Here is a 17,069-nt window from a genome sequence, read left to right as displayed (position 1 = left end):
TTCTGTCAACAATCTACACAAAATCTCTGTCAATGTGGAAGAAAAAAATCACGTTAGAATCACCATTGGCAGCAATTACAGCTGTGATCATTAGTCTTTCCACACCTGGATTGTGCATCATTTGCACAGTTTTCTTTAAAAAATGATTCGAGCTCTGTCACCATTGGTTTTTGATCATTGCTAGACAACCATTTTCAGGTCTTGCCATAGATTTTCAAGCAGATTTAAGTCAGAACTGTAACTCGGCCACTCAGGAACATTCACTGTCTTCTTCAACTCCTGTGTAGATTTGGCCTTGTGTTTTAGGTTATTGTCCTGCTGAAAGGTGAATTCTTCTCCCAGTGTCTGGTGGAAAGCAGTCTGAACCAGGTGTTCTGCTATGATTTTTCCTGTGCTTAGCTCCGTTCCGTATCTATTTTATCCTGAAAAATTTCCCAGTTAACGATTACAAGCATACCCATAACATGACGCATCCACCCCCATGCTTGAAAATATGGAGAGTAGTACTCAGTAATGTTTTGTATTGGGCTTTCCCCAAACAAAGCATTGAGGACAATCAGGGGAGAAGGTCCTTGATCAGGAAGGTGACCAAACATAACATTGAGGACAAAAATACTGCACATTTTTTGCGGTATTACTTTAGTGCATTGTTGCAAACAGGATGCATGTTTTGGAATATTTGTATTCTGTACAGGCTTCCTTCTTTTCACTCAGTCATTTAGTTTAGTATTGTGGAGTAACTACAATGTTGATCCATCCTCAGTTTTCTCCTATCACAGACATTAAACTCTGTTATTGTTTTAAAGTCACCATTGTCCTCATCATGAAATCCCTGAGCAGTTTCCTTACTCTCCGGCAACGAAGTTAGGAAGGACACCTGTGTCTTTGTAGTGACTGGGTGTATTGATATGTATTTATTTATGATCCAAAGTGTAATTAATGTTAACTTCCTGGTTTAAGTTTCCCTTTATTTCTGTTATTACGGTGCTATTACTGTTATTAGTGCACCTGCGCGGGTGTCTCACTGTTGATGGGCCTGAGTGCAATGGCAATGTATTGTGGAAATGCGGTTTAGTAAATGTTGTTAAACTGAAACCTAGTCGTTGTCATAACTTCATCATGCTCAAAGGTATATTCAATGTCTATTTTTATTATTACTATTTAAAAAATGTACCCATCTACAAATACAGTGCATTCGGAAAGTATTCTAACCCCTTGACTTTTTCCACATTTTAAGTTACAGCCTTATTCTATAATGGATAAAGACTTTTTCCCCCTCATCAATCTACACACAATACCCCATGATGACAAAGCAAAAAAAGGTTTTTAAAAATGTTTGTACATTTATATAAAAAAAAAAAAAATGAAACGTCACATTTACAGTATTCAGACCCTTTACTCAGTACTTTGTTGAAACATCTTTGGCAGCGATTATAGCCTCGAGTCTTCTTGGGCATGATGCTACAACCTTGGCACACCTCTATTTGGGGAGTTTCTCCCATTCTTCTCTGCGGATCCTCTAAAGCTCTGTCAGGTTGGATGGGGAGCGTTGCTGCACAGCTATTTTCAGGTCTCTCCAGAGATGTTCGATCGGGTTCAAGTCCGGGCTCTGGCTCGGTCACTCAAGGACCTTCATAGACTTGTACCGAAGCCTCTCCTGCTTTGTCTTGGCTGTGTGCTTAGGGTCCTTTGTCCTGTTAGAAGCTGAACCTTCGCCCCTGTCTGAGGTCCTGAATGCTCTGGAGCAGGTTTTCATCAAGGATCTCGCTGTACTTTGCTCCGTTCATCTTTCCCTTGATCCTGACCAGTCTCCCAGTCCCTGCCGCTGAAAAGATCCACACAGCATGACGCTGCCACCACTAGAGGTCGATCGATTATGATTTTTCAACGCCAATACCGATTATTGGAGGACCAAAAAAAAGGCGCTGCCGATTTTTTAAATATTTTTTACAACTTTTTTCAATTATTTATTTATTTATTTATTTGTTTTAATATTTTATTATTTGTAATAATGACAATTACAACAATACTGAATGAACACTTATTTTTACTTAATATAATACATCAATAAAATCAATTTAGCCTCAAATAAATAATGAAACATGTTCAATTTGGTTTAAATAATGCAAAAACAAAGTGTTGGAGAAGAAAGTAAAAGTACAATATGTGACATGTAAGAAAGCTAACATTTAAGTTCCTTGCTCAGAACATATGAAAGCTGGTGGTTCCTTTTAACATGAGTCTTCAATATTCCCAGGTAAGAAGTTTTAGGTTCTAGGAATTATAGGACTATTTCTCTCTATGCGATTTGTATTTCATATACCTTTGACTATTGGATGTTCTTATAGGCACTTTAGTATTGCCAGTGTAACAGTATAGCTTCTGTCCCTCTCCTCGCTCCTACCTGGGATCGAACCAGGAACACATCGACAACAGCCACCCTAGAAGCATGCAGAGCAAGGGGAACAACTACTCCAAGTCTCAGAGCGAGTGACGTTTGAAACGCTATTAGCGTGCACCCCGCTAACTAGCTAGCCATTTCACATCGGTTATACCAGCCTAATCTCGGGAGTTGATAGGCTTGAAGTCATAAACAGCGCAATGCTTGAAGTATTGCGAAGAGCTGCTGGCAAACGCAGTAAAGTGCTGTTTGAATGAATGCTTATGAGCCTGCTGGTGCCTACCATTGCGCAGTCAGACTGCTCTATCAAATCATAGACTTAATTATAACATAATAACACACAGAAATACGAGCCTTTGGTCATTAATATGGTCGACTCCGGAAACGATCATCTCGAAAACAAAACGTTTATTCTTTCAGTGAAATACCGAACCGTTCCGTATTTTATCTAATGAGTGGCATCCATAAGTCTAAATATTCCTGTTACATTGCACAACCTTCAATGTTATGTCATAATTACGGAAAATTCTGGCAAATTAGTTCGCAACGAGCCAGGCGGCCCAAAATGTTGCATATACCCTGACTCTGCGCGCAATGAACGCAAGAGAAGTGACACAATTTCACCTGGTTAAATTGCCTGCTAACCTGGATTTCTTTTAGCTAAATATGCAGCTTTAAAAATATATACTTGTGTATTGATTTTAAGAAAGGCATTGATGTTTATGGTTAGATACACGTTGGAGCAACGACAGTCCTTTTTCGCGAATGCGCACCGCATCGACTGTATGCAACGCAGGACACGCTAGATAAACTAGTAATATCATCAACCATGTGTAGTTAACTAGTGATTATGATTGATTGATTGTTTTTTATAAGATAAGTTTAATGCTAGCTAGCAACTTACCTTGGCTTCTTACTGCATTCGCGTAACAGGCAGGCTCCTCGTGGAGTGCAATGTAAAGCAGGTGGTTAGAGCGTTGGACTAGTTAACCGTAAGGTTGCATCCCCAAGCTGACAAGGTAAAAATCTGTCGTTCTGCCCCTGAACAAGGCAGTTAACCCACCGTTCCTAGGCCGTCATTGAAAATAAGAATGTGTTCTTAACTTTTTTTTTTATAATCGGCCAAATCGATGTCCAAAAATACCGATGTCCGATTGTTATGAAAACTTGAAATCAGCCCTAATTAATCGGCCATTCCGACTAATCGGTCGACCTCAAGCCACCACCATGCTTCACCGTAGGGATGTTCCAGGTTTCCTCCAGACGTTACGCTTGGCATTCAATCCAAATGGTTATCTTAATTTCATCAGACCAGAGAATCTTGTTTCTCATGGTCTGATAGTCCTTTAGGTGCCTTTTGGCAAACTCCAAGTGTGCTGTCATGTGCCTTTTTACTGAGGAGTGGCTTCCATCTGGCCACTCTTCCAAAAGGGCTGATTGGTGGAGTGCTGCAGAGATGATTGTCCTTCTTGAAGCTTCTCCCATCTACACAGAGAAACTCTGGAGCTCTGTAAGTGACCATCGGGTTCTTGGTCACCTCCGTGACCCCTGTCCAAGGCTCTTCTCCCCCGATTGTTTTGTTTGGCCAGGCGGCCAGCTCTAGGAAAATATATGGTGGTTGCAAACTTCTTCCATTTAAGAATGATGGAGGCCACTGTGTTCTTGGGGACCTTCAATGCTACAGAAATGTTTTGGTTCCGTTCCCCAGATCTGTCTTGACACAATCCTGACTCAATGCTCTCCAGACAATTCCTTCGACCTCATGGCTTGATTTTTGCTCTGACGTGCACGGTCTTGAATCTGTGTTTGAAATTCACTGCTCGACTGAGGGACCCAACAGATCATTTTATGTGTGGGGTACAGAGATGAAGTAGTTATTCAAAATCTTGTTGAACACTATTATTGCGTCCATGCAACTTATTATGCGACTTGTTAAGCACATTTTTACTCCTGAACTTATTTAGGCTTGCCATAAAAAAGGGGTTGAATACATTTCAGCTTTTCATTTTTTATACATTTTTTATTTCATTTTTTTATTCATTTCTAAAAACTTTATTCCACTTTGACATCATGGGGTATTGTGTGTTTTGCCACTGGCCTACAATCTAAATTTAATCGATTTTAAATTCAGACTGTAACACAAGAACATTTGGGGGGGAAAATCAAGGCGTGTAAATACTTTCTGAAGGCACTATATGAAAGTGATGTTTTTTGTTTGTTTACCAGTCAATGTTTCCCTTCACGTCCTCACATGCTCTCCATTTACCCGTAACTCTGCCCTCCACCTTCCCTCCTCCCCTCCTCCCCTCCAGGTGATCACCAAGGCAGAGATGATTGAGTACTATGACGTGAGCGGCTGCTACGTGCTGCGACCCTGGTCCTACTCTATCTGGGAGTCCATCAAGGAGTTCTTTGACCGCGAGATCAAGAAGCTGGGTGTGGAGAACTGCTACTTCCCCATGTTCGTCTCGCAGGCTGCCCTGGAGAAAGAGAAGTCCCACATAGCTGATTTTGCCCCAGAGGTGTGTGTGTGTGGGGGTGGTAATCAAATCAAATGTATTTATATAGCCCTTCTTACATCAGCTGATATCTCAAAGTGCTGTACAGAAACCCAGCCTAAAACCCCAAACAGCAAGCAATGCAGGTGTAGAAGCACGGGGTGTTGGGTGTGATGGGTGTTCCTGACATCTTGTGGTGAGATGTGGTATCAGTGTGTATCGAGCCCTATTGGAAATCCTGGTCCTCGCTTCTCCAGTGATTTGTGTGTGTGAGACCACCATTTTGTCTTTTTGGAATGCTCAAGAAGATCTCCTTTTAAATGATTTGACACATTTGTAGTTAACTGTGTTTGTGTCTTCTGGCCTCAGGTCGCCTGGGTAACACGGTCAGGGAACACTGAGCTTGCCGAGCCCATCGCTGTCCGACCCACTAGCGAAACTGGTAAGAGACACACACCTTCCCACCTGTCAGTCCGTAAGGTTAAACTTGATGCATTGAATTTCCAGATTATTTTCTCTGTCTCAAAAGCTTTATTGTATGGGTGTATATCATGACACAACTGCTATATTTTTATCCATGACGCTCACCACTTCTACCCGGTCTCTCTTCCATACATTTCTAAATGTACTAATTGACATTGACCCATAGGGTATCCAGATTTTCATACCGTCATATAGTTTCTGTACCTTGCCTGGGTAGACGGTAATCCCGAATGTGCACACAAGGGGCACCCTACTAACCCATGTGTTCTTCCTCTCTTCTTTTTACAGTGATGTACCCTGCCTACGCCAAATGGGTCCAGTCCCACAGAGACCTACCTATCAAACTCAACCAGTGGTGCAACGTTGTGGTCAGTGTCCACTCCACTAATGATAATTGTCATATTCACCATCATCGTTGGGGTCAATTCCAGAAAAAAAAATCTAAATGGAAGAGCCCAAACGTACTTAAAATGGAAGACGCCCAACCATGTCGTGTTTCCACTGTCTTTTGCATGGCAGAACCCTTTAGGATAACAGAATGTATCCAGAGTTTTACTCCTTCTCTCGTTTTCTCATTTATTTATTTTTTCATTTTCTTCCTCAGAGGTGGGAGTTCAAGCACCCCCAGCCCTTCCTAAGGACCAGAGAGTTCCTGTGGCAGGAAGGACACACGGCTTTTGCCACCAAAGAGGAGGCCGCAGAAGAGGTAACAAGGTCAATTTATTTTCAACTGCCCTTGAGACTAGTTCTTACTTTTCTGTCTTGAATGTTGAGTTTGGACTTGTCATGTCTGAGGAGTGCATTCAAACAATGCAGCAGCTGTGCCAGCCACCCTTTGATCAGTCAGTATCAGGCAGCTGGTGTTCTCATTTGCTTGTAGGCTACTCTACTGTATTGTAAATATGTATAAGCAGTAAAATATAATTATAATTTACATAGACAACGGTAGTGGCTTAATCTGCTTAATCTCTTGCTGTGCGAACACTTACCTGGAAATGTTGACCATCAGCAACTATAGGATTAATTCGCCATCAAAAGATTGCAATAGTAAATTTAACATCCAGTAGGAAAGCACTTAGCCCGCTAGCAACTCTGCAAAGTTTGCAAGTAAGTGCATGAATGTTTATTTGGCTGTAGGCTAATCACCCACCTATTTGCAAGCAATGTGTGTGTGGAACTAGCTAGCTAGCTTGCTTCACCTACCAGTAGTAGACAGAGCTGGCTTTCGTTATTATTATCCGCTCAACTAGCAAGAAAATATTCTCAATCCCTTGCTGAATGAAAATCGCCCACAATTCCAATTTTCATTTAGAAGTTCAAGCTAGCAACATCAAATCCTGCGCATCATCAGCTGTTGCACACAGACAGACGCACAGACAGATTTACAGCCAGGAGCCAATATTATTAACCGTTACAACATGCATTTGTCAGCTAAATTAACTTTTATTCTTTATCACTCTAATTGAAAAGGAGTCTCGTTTGTAATTCTAGGGATATAGCTAGATGTATTGTTGAGTGTTGCTGTAGTCGTGGATGGATCAGAAGAAAAGAGAGCGTGCAACAGAGAAATTATCAATTTGCCTATGTGTCATAATTACTTGGAGAAATCTGACCTGCAATTTGTGAACAAAGCTACTGCACTTATCATTCATAAAACCGTCATTTTAATCACTTTGAAGTGACCCAAATGGCAAATGAATCTTTAATCTATACATTTAGAGATGTATAAAACCAGAAGAAAGTGACATATTTGGGACTTGTCTGGCTTTAATGTTTTGGTGTAAGTTGAATTAGGCACAGCTCAAGTATTTGAAAGTTTACGGTTTTGTTAAAGTCAGTGTTTCCTTTGCACTGGCCAAAATGGCTGCCACAGTTTACCTGTAGTTCACGGGCCCTGCATCTTTTTTTTACATGGATTCTGGGGATACATTTGTACTACATACAATCAGGCTGAATATGGTACGATAAGTTTGTCAGCTAGTTAGTACCTACCAGTTTCAGGACATTTTTCTCCCTAACATACCCTTTGAAACCCCCCCCCCCCTTTAGTCTTTTAATAAATACGGACTCATCTTCTCCCTGTCTGTGTGCATGTGTCCAGGTGTTACAGATCCTTGACTTGTACGCACGGGTCTACGAGGAGCTGATGGCCATCCCTGTGGTCAAGGGCAGAAAGACAGAGAAGGAGAAGTTTGCAGGAGGAGACTACACTACCACCGTGGAGGCCTTCATCTCTGCCAGTGGCAGAGCCATCCAGGTACACTTATAGGCTGCTGCCATATTTGGATTTTGTACCACAACATTCCGGATTGAGACAGTAGTTGTTTAATGGCAGTAGGTGTAAATGTAGGAAGGTCCTATAAAATTGACATAAGTGCTTATATCCATCACGTTCATTCAGACATTAATTGAATTAAGCCCATCTCAAGTATTTGAAAGTCTGCAGCCTTGTCAAATTCAGTGCTTCCTTTATAATGGAGCGCACTGGCCAAAATGTCTGCCACAGTGAACCTGTAGTTAATGGGCCTCACATCCCATTTTCCATGGATGATGGGGATACATTTGTACTACGAACAACAGGGCCTATTCGTTGATTTCATATTTTTTCCTAGCCCTTTGTAAGCAATCTATAGGAAGTTCTCCTAAAATGGCTAGAGCCTTCAACAGTTCTTGCCCATGGTTAGTTCTGACCCAAGGGGAAGAGGCCTAATAGAAGACGAGGGGAAACTTGGCCTCTTAGCCGAAAAACCAAACCAAAGTCACTAGCTTCTAATGTAGTTTTAGAAAGCACAGTGAAATCAAATCAAATTCAAATAAAATTTATTTATATAGCCCTTCGTACATCAGCTGATATCTCAAAGTGCTGTACAGAAACCCAGCCTAAAACCCCAAACAGCAAGCAATGCATGTGAAAGAAGCACGGTGGCTAGGAAAAACTCCCTAGGAAAAACTCCCCAGTCCTCTTCTGGATGTGCCGGGTGGATATTATAACAGAACATGGTCAAGATGTTAAAATGTTCATAAATGACACTCTCTATCAGCAAAACAACCTCTTAGGCACACTTTTATTGATGCTTAAGTAAATGTTTCCTCTTCCTCTCAGGGTGCCACCACCTTTCTATCATCAATTCATCTGAATGTAAAAATATGAATCAAAAAATATATATAAAATTTTTTTTTTTTTAAATGGTTCTCTTTCTCTCAGGGTGCCACATCCCACCACCTGGGCCAAAACTTCTCCCGGATGTTTAACATCGAGTTTGAGGACCCCAGGAAGCCGGGCGAGAAGCATCTAGCCTACCAGAACTCGTGGGGCATCACCACCCGCACTATCGGCGTGCTCACCATGGTACATGGGGACAACATGGGCCTGGTGCTGCCCCCCAGAGTTGCCTGTCTCCAGGTATGTTTTGATTTACATTTTGATTCCACCTTTATTTTAACAGGATAGTCAGTTAATAACGACTGCCTGGCAAAAGGTATAGAATTTCACCTTTTATTGGCCCTAGTCAAATTATATAACCCTGCATGTTCTCCTGCTCTTCTCTTCCAGGTGATCATCATCCCGTGTGGCATCACAGCCTCCCTGCCTGAGGCTGAGAAGGAGTCTCTGCTGGCCCAGTGCTCCAAGTACCTGGCCCGGCTGCAGCGGGGAGAGACCCGGGTAAAGGCCGACCTCCGAGACAATTACTCTCCCGGCTGGAAGTTCAACCACTGGGAACTCAAGGTAAAACCACCACTCGGTCTTGTGTGGCTCAGTTTGTAAGAACTAGCTCCACAATGTCAGGGTCGTGGGTTCGGTTGTCACTGGAGTCATACACTAAACATTTTGCAGTCACTGTACTGTGTCTCTTCAGATAAAAGTAGATCTTCAATGGTGTTTATTATTATTATTATTATTATTATTGTTGTTGTAATACTCCCCAGAACCCTTTCTAGGGGCATTAGAAAGTTTGCAGCCTTGTCTCATTCAGTTCTTCCTCTAAAATGGACCGCACTGGCCAAAATGGCTGCCACAGTGAACCTGTAGTTCATGGGCCTCATGTAACTTTTCCATGGATGTTGGGGATAAATTTGTACTACTGACAATTGGTTGATTTCAGGGATAAACTTCTCGTCAGTCCAATCGAAAGGAAACGTCTGCATCTCTATCCTCTCTCTCTCCTTCACTTTCTTTCTTGCTCTCCATCCTCTCTCCACCCCTCCTTCCATCCCTCTCTCTCAGGGCGTGCCCATTCGCCTTGAGGTGGGTCCTAAGGACCTGAAGCAGGGTCAGTGTGTGGCTGTGAGGAGAGACACGGGGGAGAAGATCACCCTGCCCGAGGCAGACACAGAGAAGAGACTCATACAGCTACTGGAGGACATCCAGACCAACCTCTTCAAGAGGTATGCGTATGCTGATCCACACACACACACCTACTGGAGGAAATCAAGGCCAACCTCTTGGTAACACCCACAATCCCTCTCATTCTCTCTCTCTCGCGCTCTCTGAGTTACTGCACCGGTGCTAACGTGCGTGCGCACGCACACCTGTTAAATAGTGTGACTAATATGCCTCCTCTTCCTCTGTGTTGCAGGGCATCGGATGACCTGAACAAACACATGGTGGTAGCAGACTCTATGGAACAGTTCCAGAAAGACCTGGACCAGGGCAGGGTGTGTTACGTTGAAGTTTGTTTTTGTTAGATTCGATCATCAGATGAATCGTTTCCATGTCTGGCTGGCTTAAGTAATATAAACGAACTGACTTACATTTTTTTTTTTTTTTTATGTTGATAACCACAGATTGTCCAGATCCCCTTCTGTGGAGGCATCGAGTGTGAAGACTGGATCAAGAAGACCACTGCCAAGTAAGACTCACTCAAGTACCATTCAGATGACTGGGATGCATGCTAACATTCACTAACTATACCAAACATTAGGAACACCTTCACATCAAGGTGCATTTTCTGCTCTAAGTGAAGTGTTACCAAATGTGGAATGAAGTTGATAAAATCGGTCACCTCCCTAGCCCCTCTCTCTCTCTCCCCAGGGACCAGGATCTGGAGCCCGGTGCCCCCTCCATGGGTGCAAAGAGCCTGTGTATCCCCTTCAAGCCCCTCAAGCCCCTGCAGCCGGGTCAGATGTGCGTCAGCGGCAAGGAGGCCGCCCAGTATTACACCCTGTTTGGCCGCAGCTACTAAATACAGTCTTAAGTGGCTTCCTCTCCTCGATCTGGGATATGAGAAAGAAGCGGATAGGTGAAAGAAAATACTTGTGAACAAAGATTTGTTTTCACCTATCATGCGCTTTCGAATCAGCAGAGATGGAGAAGAGACGAGGAGATTAAGTCTCTTTAGACTATTGAGATACACCTTGTAGTGTGTTCCTTTCCTTTTGACCCTAACCTTGCAATGATGGCCCAACCCCTCAAGATTGACAAGACACTCTCCATAGTCAGCTATTTTCTCCCACTAGCCCCAAATGTAACAAAAATGACTTTCTTTATACCCAATGACACAATCTTTATATTTTTGTCCCTTTCTCACTCCCACCCTACCTTATCTCAGGACCTTTTCCAGGTAGAAAGATGACATGGTACTCAGGCAAGATGTTTCAGTATCTCCCCACTAACTGAACTGATATAGTAGCTATTTGGGGTGTACTATAGGTGGGTGGTGAGGGTTGACCCCTGGAGGTTATAGCCACTAGCCACATTTGTCCCCAGTACAAACTCATAGGAATACTGCAACAACATGGAATAAGGAACTATCACATACATGTAATTACCTGTACTCTTGAGTTCATCTAATGCAATTCTAAAACTTTTCTACAATAAAAGGATTCTGAAATTCCACTGTATAGGCATTATCATTTGAGAGCTTTTTTATCTGTACATTATCTGCACTTAATCTGTAAAGGGGTGGATTGTGTTGATGATCGTCCAAGCGAGTGCACACATCAGGAGGAAGAGGGACTTGTTCAGGTGCGGCTAGGACAGAAATACTTGTTTTATGTTCAGGTGTGGAAAGTGAAACTGTCCACTTTCCCAGAGTTTTTATTCACATTACAAATGAATCAGTGATTCCGAAGTCAGGCAATCAATTGAGTTTTATTTTACTACTGTAGGCTACAGTCATTTTTACCTCAATATAATTGATGTGTAACATCATGCACAATGATGTGCCAAATATATGATTTACTGTGTTGTTATATATCAGGTATTTCCAAACTGGGGTACACGCAATGCCGTCGGGGGTAAGCCAAATAAAAACAAGATTCACATTTTAAAATATATTTTTTTATTTGAATAGTTCTTCACATTTTCAAACAGTCCAATTATATTTTCCAACGGGGCTATACATTTGGGTGATTTTTTTTATTTTTTTTCTCTCGCCTGAATAGCCTCGTTTCTCTGCCAAAAATAAAATTTACCATCTAGTGTAGAGCGAAATAACAACACAATGTCAAATACAAGTAGCCTAGTCAAATAATTAACATCCAATCACATTAACTGTTACTCTCTCACGGGAATTCCACTAACAGTACGTATGTAGCCAAACGTTGCCACTGCTCATTCCGTTTGCTCGAAAATGGATAAATGATTAAAAAAAAAAGTAGGCCCGCGTCCGTAGACACATACCAGCTCTACTGCTACTACCTGCAGAATATAAAAATACCTGCATCTGTCGACGACACAAGTTGTTCTGCTTCCACGAGCGCATCCAATGCTAGCATCAGTAATTCTAAATGTGGTGTTAGCCCAGCTAGCATGGACACTGACAGTTGCGAATCTGATGCAGCTGAAGAGCTACTGCCCCCTTACCCGGAAAAGCACCGAACAACAGGTGGGGACGTTGGACAATCGAAGATGCGCAAATATGATGAGAAATAAACTCAGCAAAAAAAGCAACGTCCTCACTGTCATCTGTGTTTATTTTCAGCAAACTTAACATGTGTAAATAGTATGAACATAACAAGATTCAACAACTGAGACAAACTGAACAAGTTCCACAGACGTGGCCACCAGTTGCATTAAGTACTGCAGTGCATCTCCTCATGGACTGCACCAGATTTGCCAGTGTTTGCTGTGAGATGTTACCCCACTCTTCCACCAAGGCAAGTTTCTGGGGGGAACCACCTGCAAGTTCCCAGACATTTCTGGTGGGGGTGGCCCTGTCCCTAGCCCTCACCTTCCTATCCAACAGGTCCCAGATGTGATCCAGGCCCTTCGCTGGCCTTGGCAGAACACTGATATTCCTGTCTTGCAGGAAATCACGCACAGAACGAGCAGTATGGCTGGTGGCATTGTCATGCTGGAGGGTCATGTCGGGATGAGCCTGCAGGAAGGGTACCACATGAGGGAGGAGGATGTCTTCCCTGTAACACACAGCGTTGAGATTGCCTGCAATGACAACAAGCTCAGTCCGATGATACTGTGACACACCGCCCCAGACCATGATGGACCCTCCACCTCAAAATCGATCCCGCTCCAGAGTACAGGCCTTGGTGTAACGCTCATTCCTTCAATGATAAACGCGAATGCGACCGTCACCCCCGGTGAGACAAAACCGCGACTCGTCAGTGAAGAGCACTTTTTGCCAGTCCTGTCTGGTCCAGCGACGGTGGGCTTGTGCCCATAGGCGACGTTGCCAGTGAGGACCTGCCTTACAACAGGCCTACAAGCCCTCAGTCCAGCCTCTCGCAGCCTATTGCGGACAGTCTGAGCACTGATGGAGTGATTGTGCGTTCCTGGTGTAACTCGGGCAGTTGTTGTTGCCATCCTGTACTTGTCCCGCAGGTGTGATGTTCGGATGTACCGATCCTGTGCAGGTGTTGTTACACGTGGTCTGCCACTGCAAGGACGATCAGCTGTTCGTCCGGTCTCCCTGTAGCGCTGTCTTATGCGTCTCACAGTACGGACATTGCAATTTATTGCCCTGGCCCCATCTGCAGTCCTCATGCCTCCTTGCAGCATGCCAAAGGCACATTCACGCAGATGAGCAGGGACCCTGGGCATCTTTCTTTTGGTGTTTTTCAGTCAGTTGAAAGGCTTCTTTAGTGTCCTAAGTTTTCATAACTGTGACCTTAATTGCCTACCATCTGTAAGGTGTTTGTGTCTTAACGACCGTTCCACGGGTGCATGTTCATTAATTGTTTATGGTTCATTGAACAAGCATGGGAAACGGTGTTTAAACCCTGTGAAGTTATTTGGATTTTTATGATTTTTAGGTCCTAAAAAAGGGACCTTTCTTTTTTTGCTGAGTTTATAGACTACGTTTACTAGTTAAATATAAAATACTCCCTTGGCCTAATCAGACTTACAATATTAGCGATACATAGGCCTAAATTACTTGCACTGCTGTCTGTGTCTGATCCTCCAACATAGCTGCATAGCAATAAACAGATCCGTCCTCTGTTAGCTAGCTGATCAACTTCATGATTAAGTAATGATAGTATTTAACCTTGTTAACGTGGACTGAATGGCATCAAGACCAGGATTATCGGAGAGTAGAAGCCGAGTGCAGTCATTTAGTCTGTATGCAGCAGATAAGGAAGTTCCTTCTCTCCATCTTCAGTTGTGGTGTTGTTGCATCAAACTGACTGAACACTGATTATTGAAAGGAGGAGCTAGGGAAATTGGCAGTTAAATTCGCGTGTGTAGGTGTATATTTAGCAGCTGTAGGCGTTTAATTTGACGTGTGCAGGACCGCTTGCAGCTGTTTATTTAGCACGTTGGACCGCCTGCCAGCACATTTGCGCGAGCTTATTTGACGCGTGTAGGCGTTAACTTAGCGCGTGAAGATGTTAATTTAGCGCCTGCACCTGATTACTTTACGTAGCATTAAAAATATTGCGTTTTGACCACGTGCTTTTTGACCCAAATGGCGTTCCATAGTTAACACGCGTGCAAGCAGTTGCTCCCGACGCCACTTGGGTACACTGCAGCATCCACCGAGAGGCTCTTGCTGCCAAGGGAATGCCTGACAGCTTGAAAGACATTTTGGTCACTACAGTGAAAGTGGTTAACTTTGTTAGAGCAAGGCCCCTAAACTCTCGTGTATTTTCTACACTATGGAATGATATGGGCAGCAACCATGTAACGGTTTTACAACATACAGAAGTGCGCTGGTTATCAAAGAGAAATTGAGAGACGAGCTTAGTTTTTTTTTTTTTTTTTTTTTTTTTTTTTTTTACTGACCATCATTTTCACTTGTCTGACCGCTTGCATGATGACAAGTTTCTCACACGACTGGCCTATCTGAGTGATGTTTTTTCTCGAATGATCTGAATCTAGGATTACAGGGACTGTCCGCAACTATATTCAATGTGTGGGACAAAATTGAGGTTATGATTAAGAAGATGGAGCTCTTCTCTGTCTGCATTAACAAGGACAACACACAGGTCTTTCCATCATTTGTATGATTTTTTTGTTGTTGTGTGCAAATGAACTCAAGCTTACCGACAATGTCAAATGTGATATAGCGAAGCACCTGAGTGAGTTGGGTGAGCAATTACGCAGGTACTTTCCCGAAACGGATGACACAAACAACTGGACTCGGTATCCCTTTCATGCCCTGCCTCCAGTCCACTTACCGATATCTGAACAAGAGAGCCTCATTGAAATTGCAACAAGTGGTTCTGTGAAAATTGAATTTAATCAGAAGCCACTGCCAGATTTCTGGATTGGGCTGCGCTCAGAGTATCCTGCATTGGCAAATTGCGCTGTTAAGACACTGATGCCCTTTGCAACCACGTACCTATGCGAGAGTGGATTCTAGGCCCTCATTAGCATGAAAACTAAATACGGGCACAGAAAAGGATGTGTTAGGAAAAGGATTTAAGACAGACTCTCCAATACAACCCAACAATGCAGAGTTATGTGCATCCTTTCAAGCACACCCTTCTCATTAACCTGGGGTGAGTTATTCACAATTTGATGAGCAAATAAAGTTTTATATGTAAGTTGGCTAAATGAAGAGCAAAATTATTGATTATTATTTGTGCTCTGGTCCTATAAGAGCTTTGTTACTTCCCAAGAGCTGGGTTGTGACAACTCACACTCATTCTTGTGTTTAATAAATGTGTTGTGTGTGTGTGTGTGTGTGTGTGTGTGTGTGGCAGGCTTACAATGATGGCAAAAAACAACATTTGAGAGTGCGTTGACCCTGGTGCTAGAGGGGGTATGCAGCTGGAGGTTGAATGTTTGAAGGGGTACAGGACTGAACAGTTTGGTAACCACTGTTATAGGCAAAGCCATTAGAATAAACCGCATCAATATTTGCAGCCATATGATAATTGTCTATCCAGCAGCTGATCTGTCGTCAGTATTGTGTTCATGCTGTTAAGGTGAAGAATTTGAAGAGAAAGCAGAATCGGGTGCAGTTCTGTCTTCCTTTCAATCCTATCAGTATCGACATGTTTCAACAATGCACTCAAACCGAAATGAGCCGCAAAGGATACATTAACATAGACTGTTGTATTAATGGCTGTATGCTCCTTGCTCAATGGATTTATAACCTTCAAGAAACTTCATTTTTTTTACCCCATGCAGTACTTTTTACATTTTTTTGTTTTTTTTGTCACTCCTTGAAGTGATGTCACGTCATAAAGCACCTGTCGGGAAGCTCCATGTATTTTCTTGTCTCATATTGTGAACGATATGAAAGCACCATGTGTTTTCTTGTCTCATATTCTGAACGATTTGAAAGCTCCACGTGTTTTCTTATCTCATTCTGAACGATATCAAAGCTCCATGTGTTTTCTTGTCTCATATTCTGAACGATATGAAAGCTCCACGTGTTTTCTTGTCTCATTCTGAACGATATCAAAGCTCCATGTGTTTTCTTGTCTCATTCTGAACGATATCAAAGCTCCATGTGTTTTCTTGTCTCATTCTGAACGATATCAAAGCTCCATGTGTTTTCTTGTCTCATATTCTGAACGATATTAGTGAAGACACTTGTCTACAGATCACTATTATATTCTCTACAGATCAAAGCCACACAATGGTATGTTATTTTACCATTTTAATAAGATATTTATGAGTAGAAAATTTCAAGGTAGTCTTTATTATCGCATAGGGAAATGTGTTTTGCAGGCAGGCTGAAAATGAGAACACTGTAAAAACAATAATTAAAAGACTGGGCCGGTTTCCAGGACACAAATTAAACATAATTCTGGGCTAAAATGCTTGGTCAAGGACTATGTAGGCTTAATCTGTCCAGGAAACATTAAGGCCAATGTGTTTATCTTCACAATACAAAGCTTTAATGGTGCCACGAGTAGTCAGTGGTGTAAAGTACTTCAGTAAAAATACTTTCAAGTACTACTTAAGTCGTTTTTTGGGGTGTCTACTTTACTATTGATATTTTTGAAAACTTTTACTCCACTATATTCCTAATGGAAATACTGTATGTAAAGGTTAGACATGTTATTAACAAGTACACTCAGAAAAAAAGGTGGTTCTTCGGCTGTCCCCATAGAAGAACCCCTTTTGGTTCCAGGTAAAGGTTAAGTAAATAAAAATGTAACTGCAAACTGGGTTTCACTGCTCTCTGTATCAGCATTCAGAAAACATCACAAAGAAACAGTGGATGTTTCATAATACCCATAAAACCTAGTAGTCAAACATGGAAATGGTTTCAATATTTTTTTCACCATTCATTTTTTTTCCCTTGGTGATTTTGAAACCACTTCAAATAAGA

The 17,069-nt window shown here is 42.3% G+C and overlaps 1 protein-coding gene and 3 non-coding genes across 4 annotated transcripts in view; all 4 read left to right on the top strand.

Annotated features, from left to right (window-relative positions):
- Window positions 1-11,218, top strand: part of eprs1 (glutamyl-prolyl-tRNA synthetase 1) — an 85,828-nt gene extending 74,610 nt beyond the window's left edge. Inside the window, exons 24-34 of the mRNA XM_029714071.1 lie at window positions 4,714-4,923; window positions 5,269-5,341; window positions 5,671-5,750; window positions 5,987-6,088; window positions 7,484-7,639; window positions 8,588-8,785; window positions 8,936-9,109; window positions 9,608-9,768; window positions 9,960-10,038; window positions 10,168-10,232; window positions 10,415-11,218. Of these exons, the coding sequence (XP_029569931.1) occupies window positions 4,714-4,923; window positions 5,269-5,341; window positions 5,671-5,750; window positions 5,987-6,088; window positions 7,484-7,639; window positions 8,588-8,785; window positions 8,936-9,109; window positions 9,608-9,768; window positions 9,960-10,038; window positions 10,168-10,232; window positions 10,415-10,565 (1,449 nt within the window). The 3' untranslated portion in view covers window positions 10,566-11,218. The remainder of the gene's footprint in view (window positions 1-4,713; window positions 4,924-5,268; window positions 5,342-5,670; window positions 5,751-5,986; window positions 6,089-7,483; window positions 7,640-8,587; window positions 8,786-8,935; window positions 9,110-9,607; window positions 9,769-9,959; window positions 10,039-10,167; window positions 10,233-10,414) is intronic.
- On the top strand, window positions 7,201-7,329 carry LOC115162758 (small nucleolar RNA SNORA5). Its single transcript, XR_003869647.1, has one exon. It is a non-coding gene; the product is annotated as a small nucleolar RNA SNORA5 (small nucleolar RNA).
- On the top strand, window positions 7,824-7,961 carry LOC115162756 (small nucleolar RNA SNORA5). Its single transcript, XR_003869645.1, has one exon. It is a non-coding gene; the product is annotated as a small nucleolar RNA SNORA5 (small nucleolar RNA).
- On the top strand, window positions 9,337-9,473 carry LOC115162757 (small nucleolar RNA SNORA5). The gene has a single exon (XR_003869646.1). It is a non-coding gene; the product is annotated as a small nucleolar RNA SNORA5 (small nucleolar RNA).
- Window positions 11,219-17,069: the final 5,851 nt, after the last annotated feature.

This window comes from Salmo trutta, chromosome 25 (assembly GCF_901001165.1).
Source record: "Salmo trutta chromosome 25, fSalTru1.1, whole genome shotgun sequence".
In the NCBI taxonomy this organism is placed as follows: domain Eukaryota; kingdom Metazoa; phylum Chordata; class Actinopteri; order Salmoniformes; family Salmonidae; genus Salmo; species Salmo trutta.
Note: the sequence above shows the minus strand (reverse complement) of the source record. Positions and strands in the feature narration are given on the sequence as shown.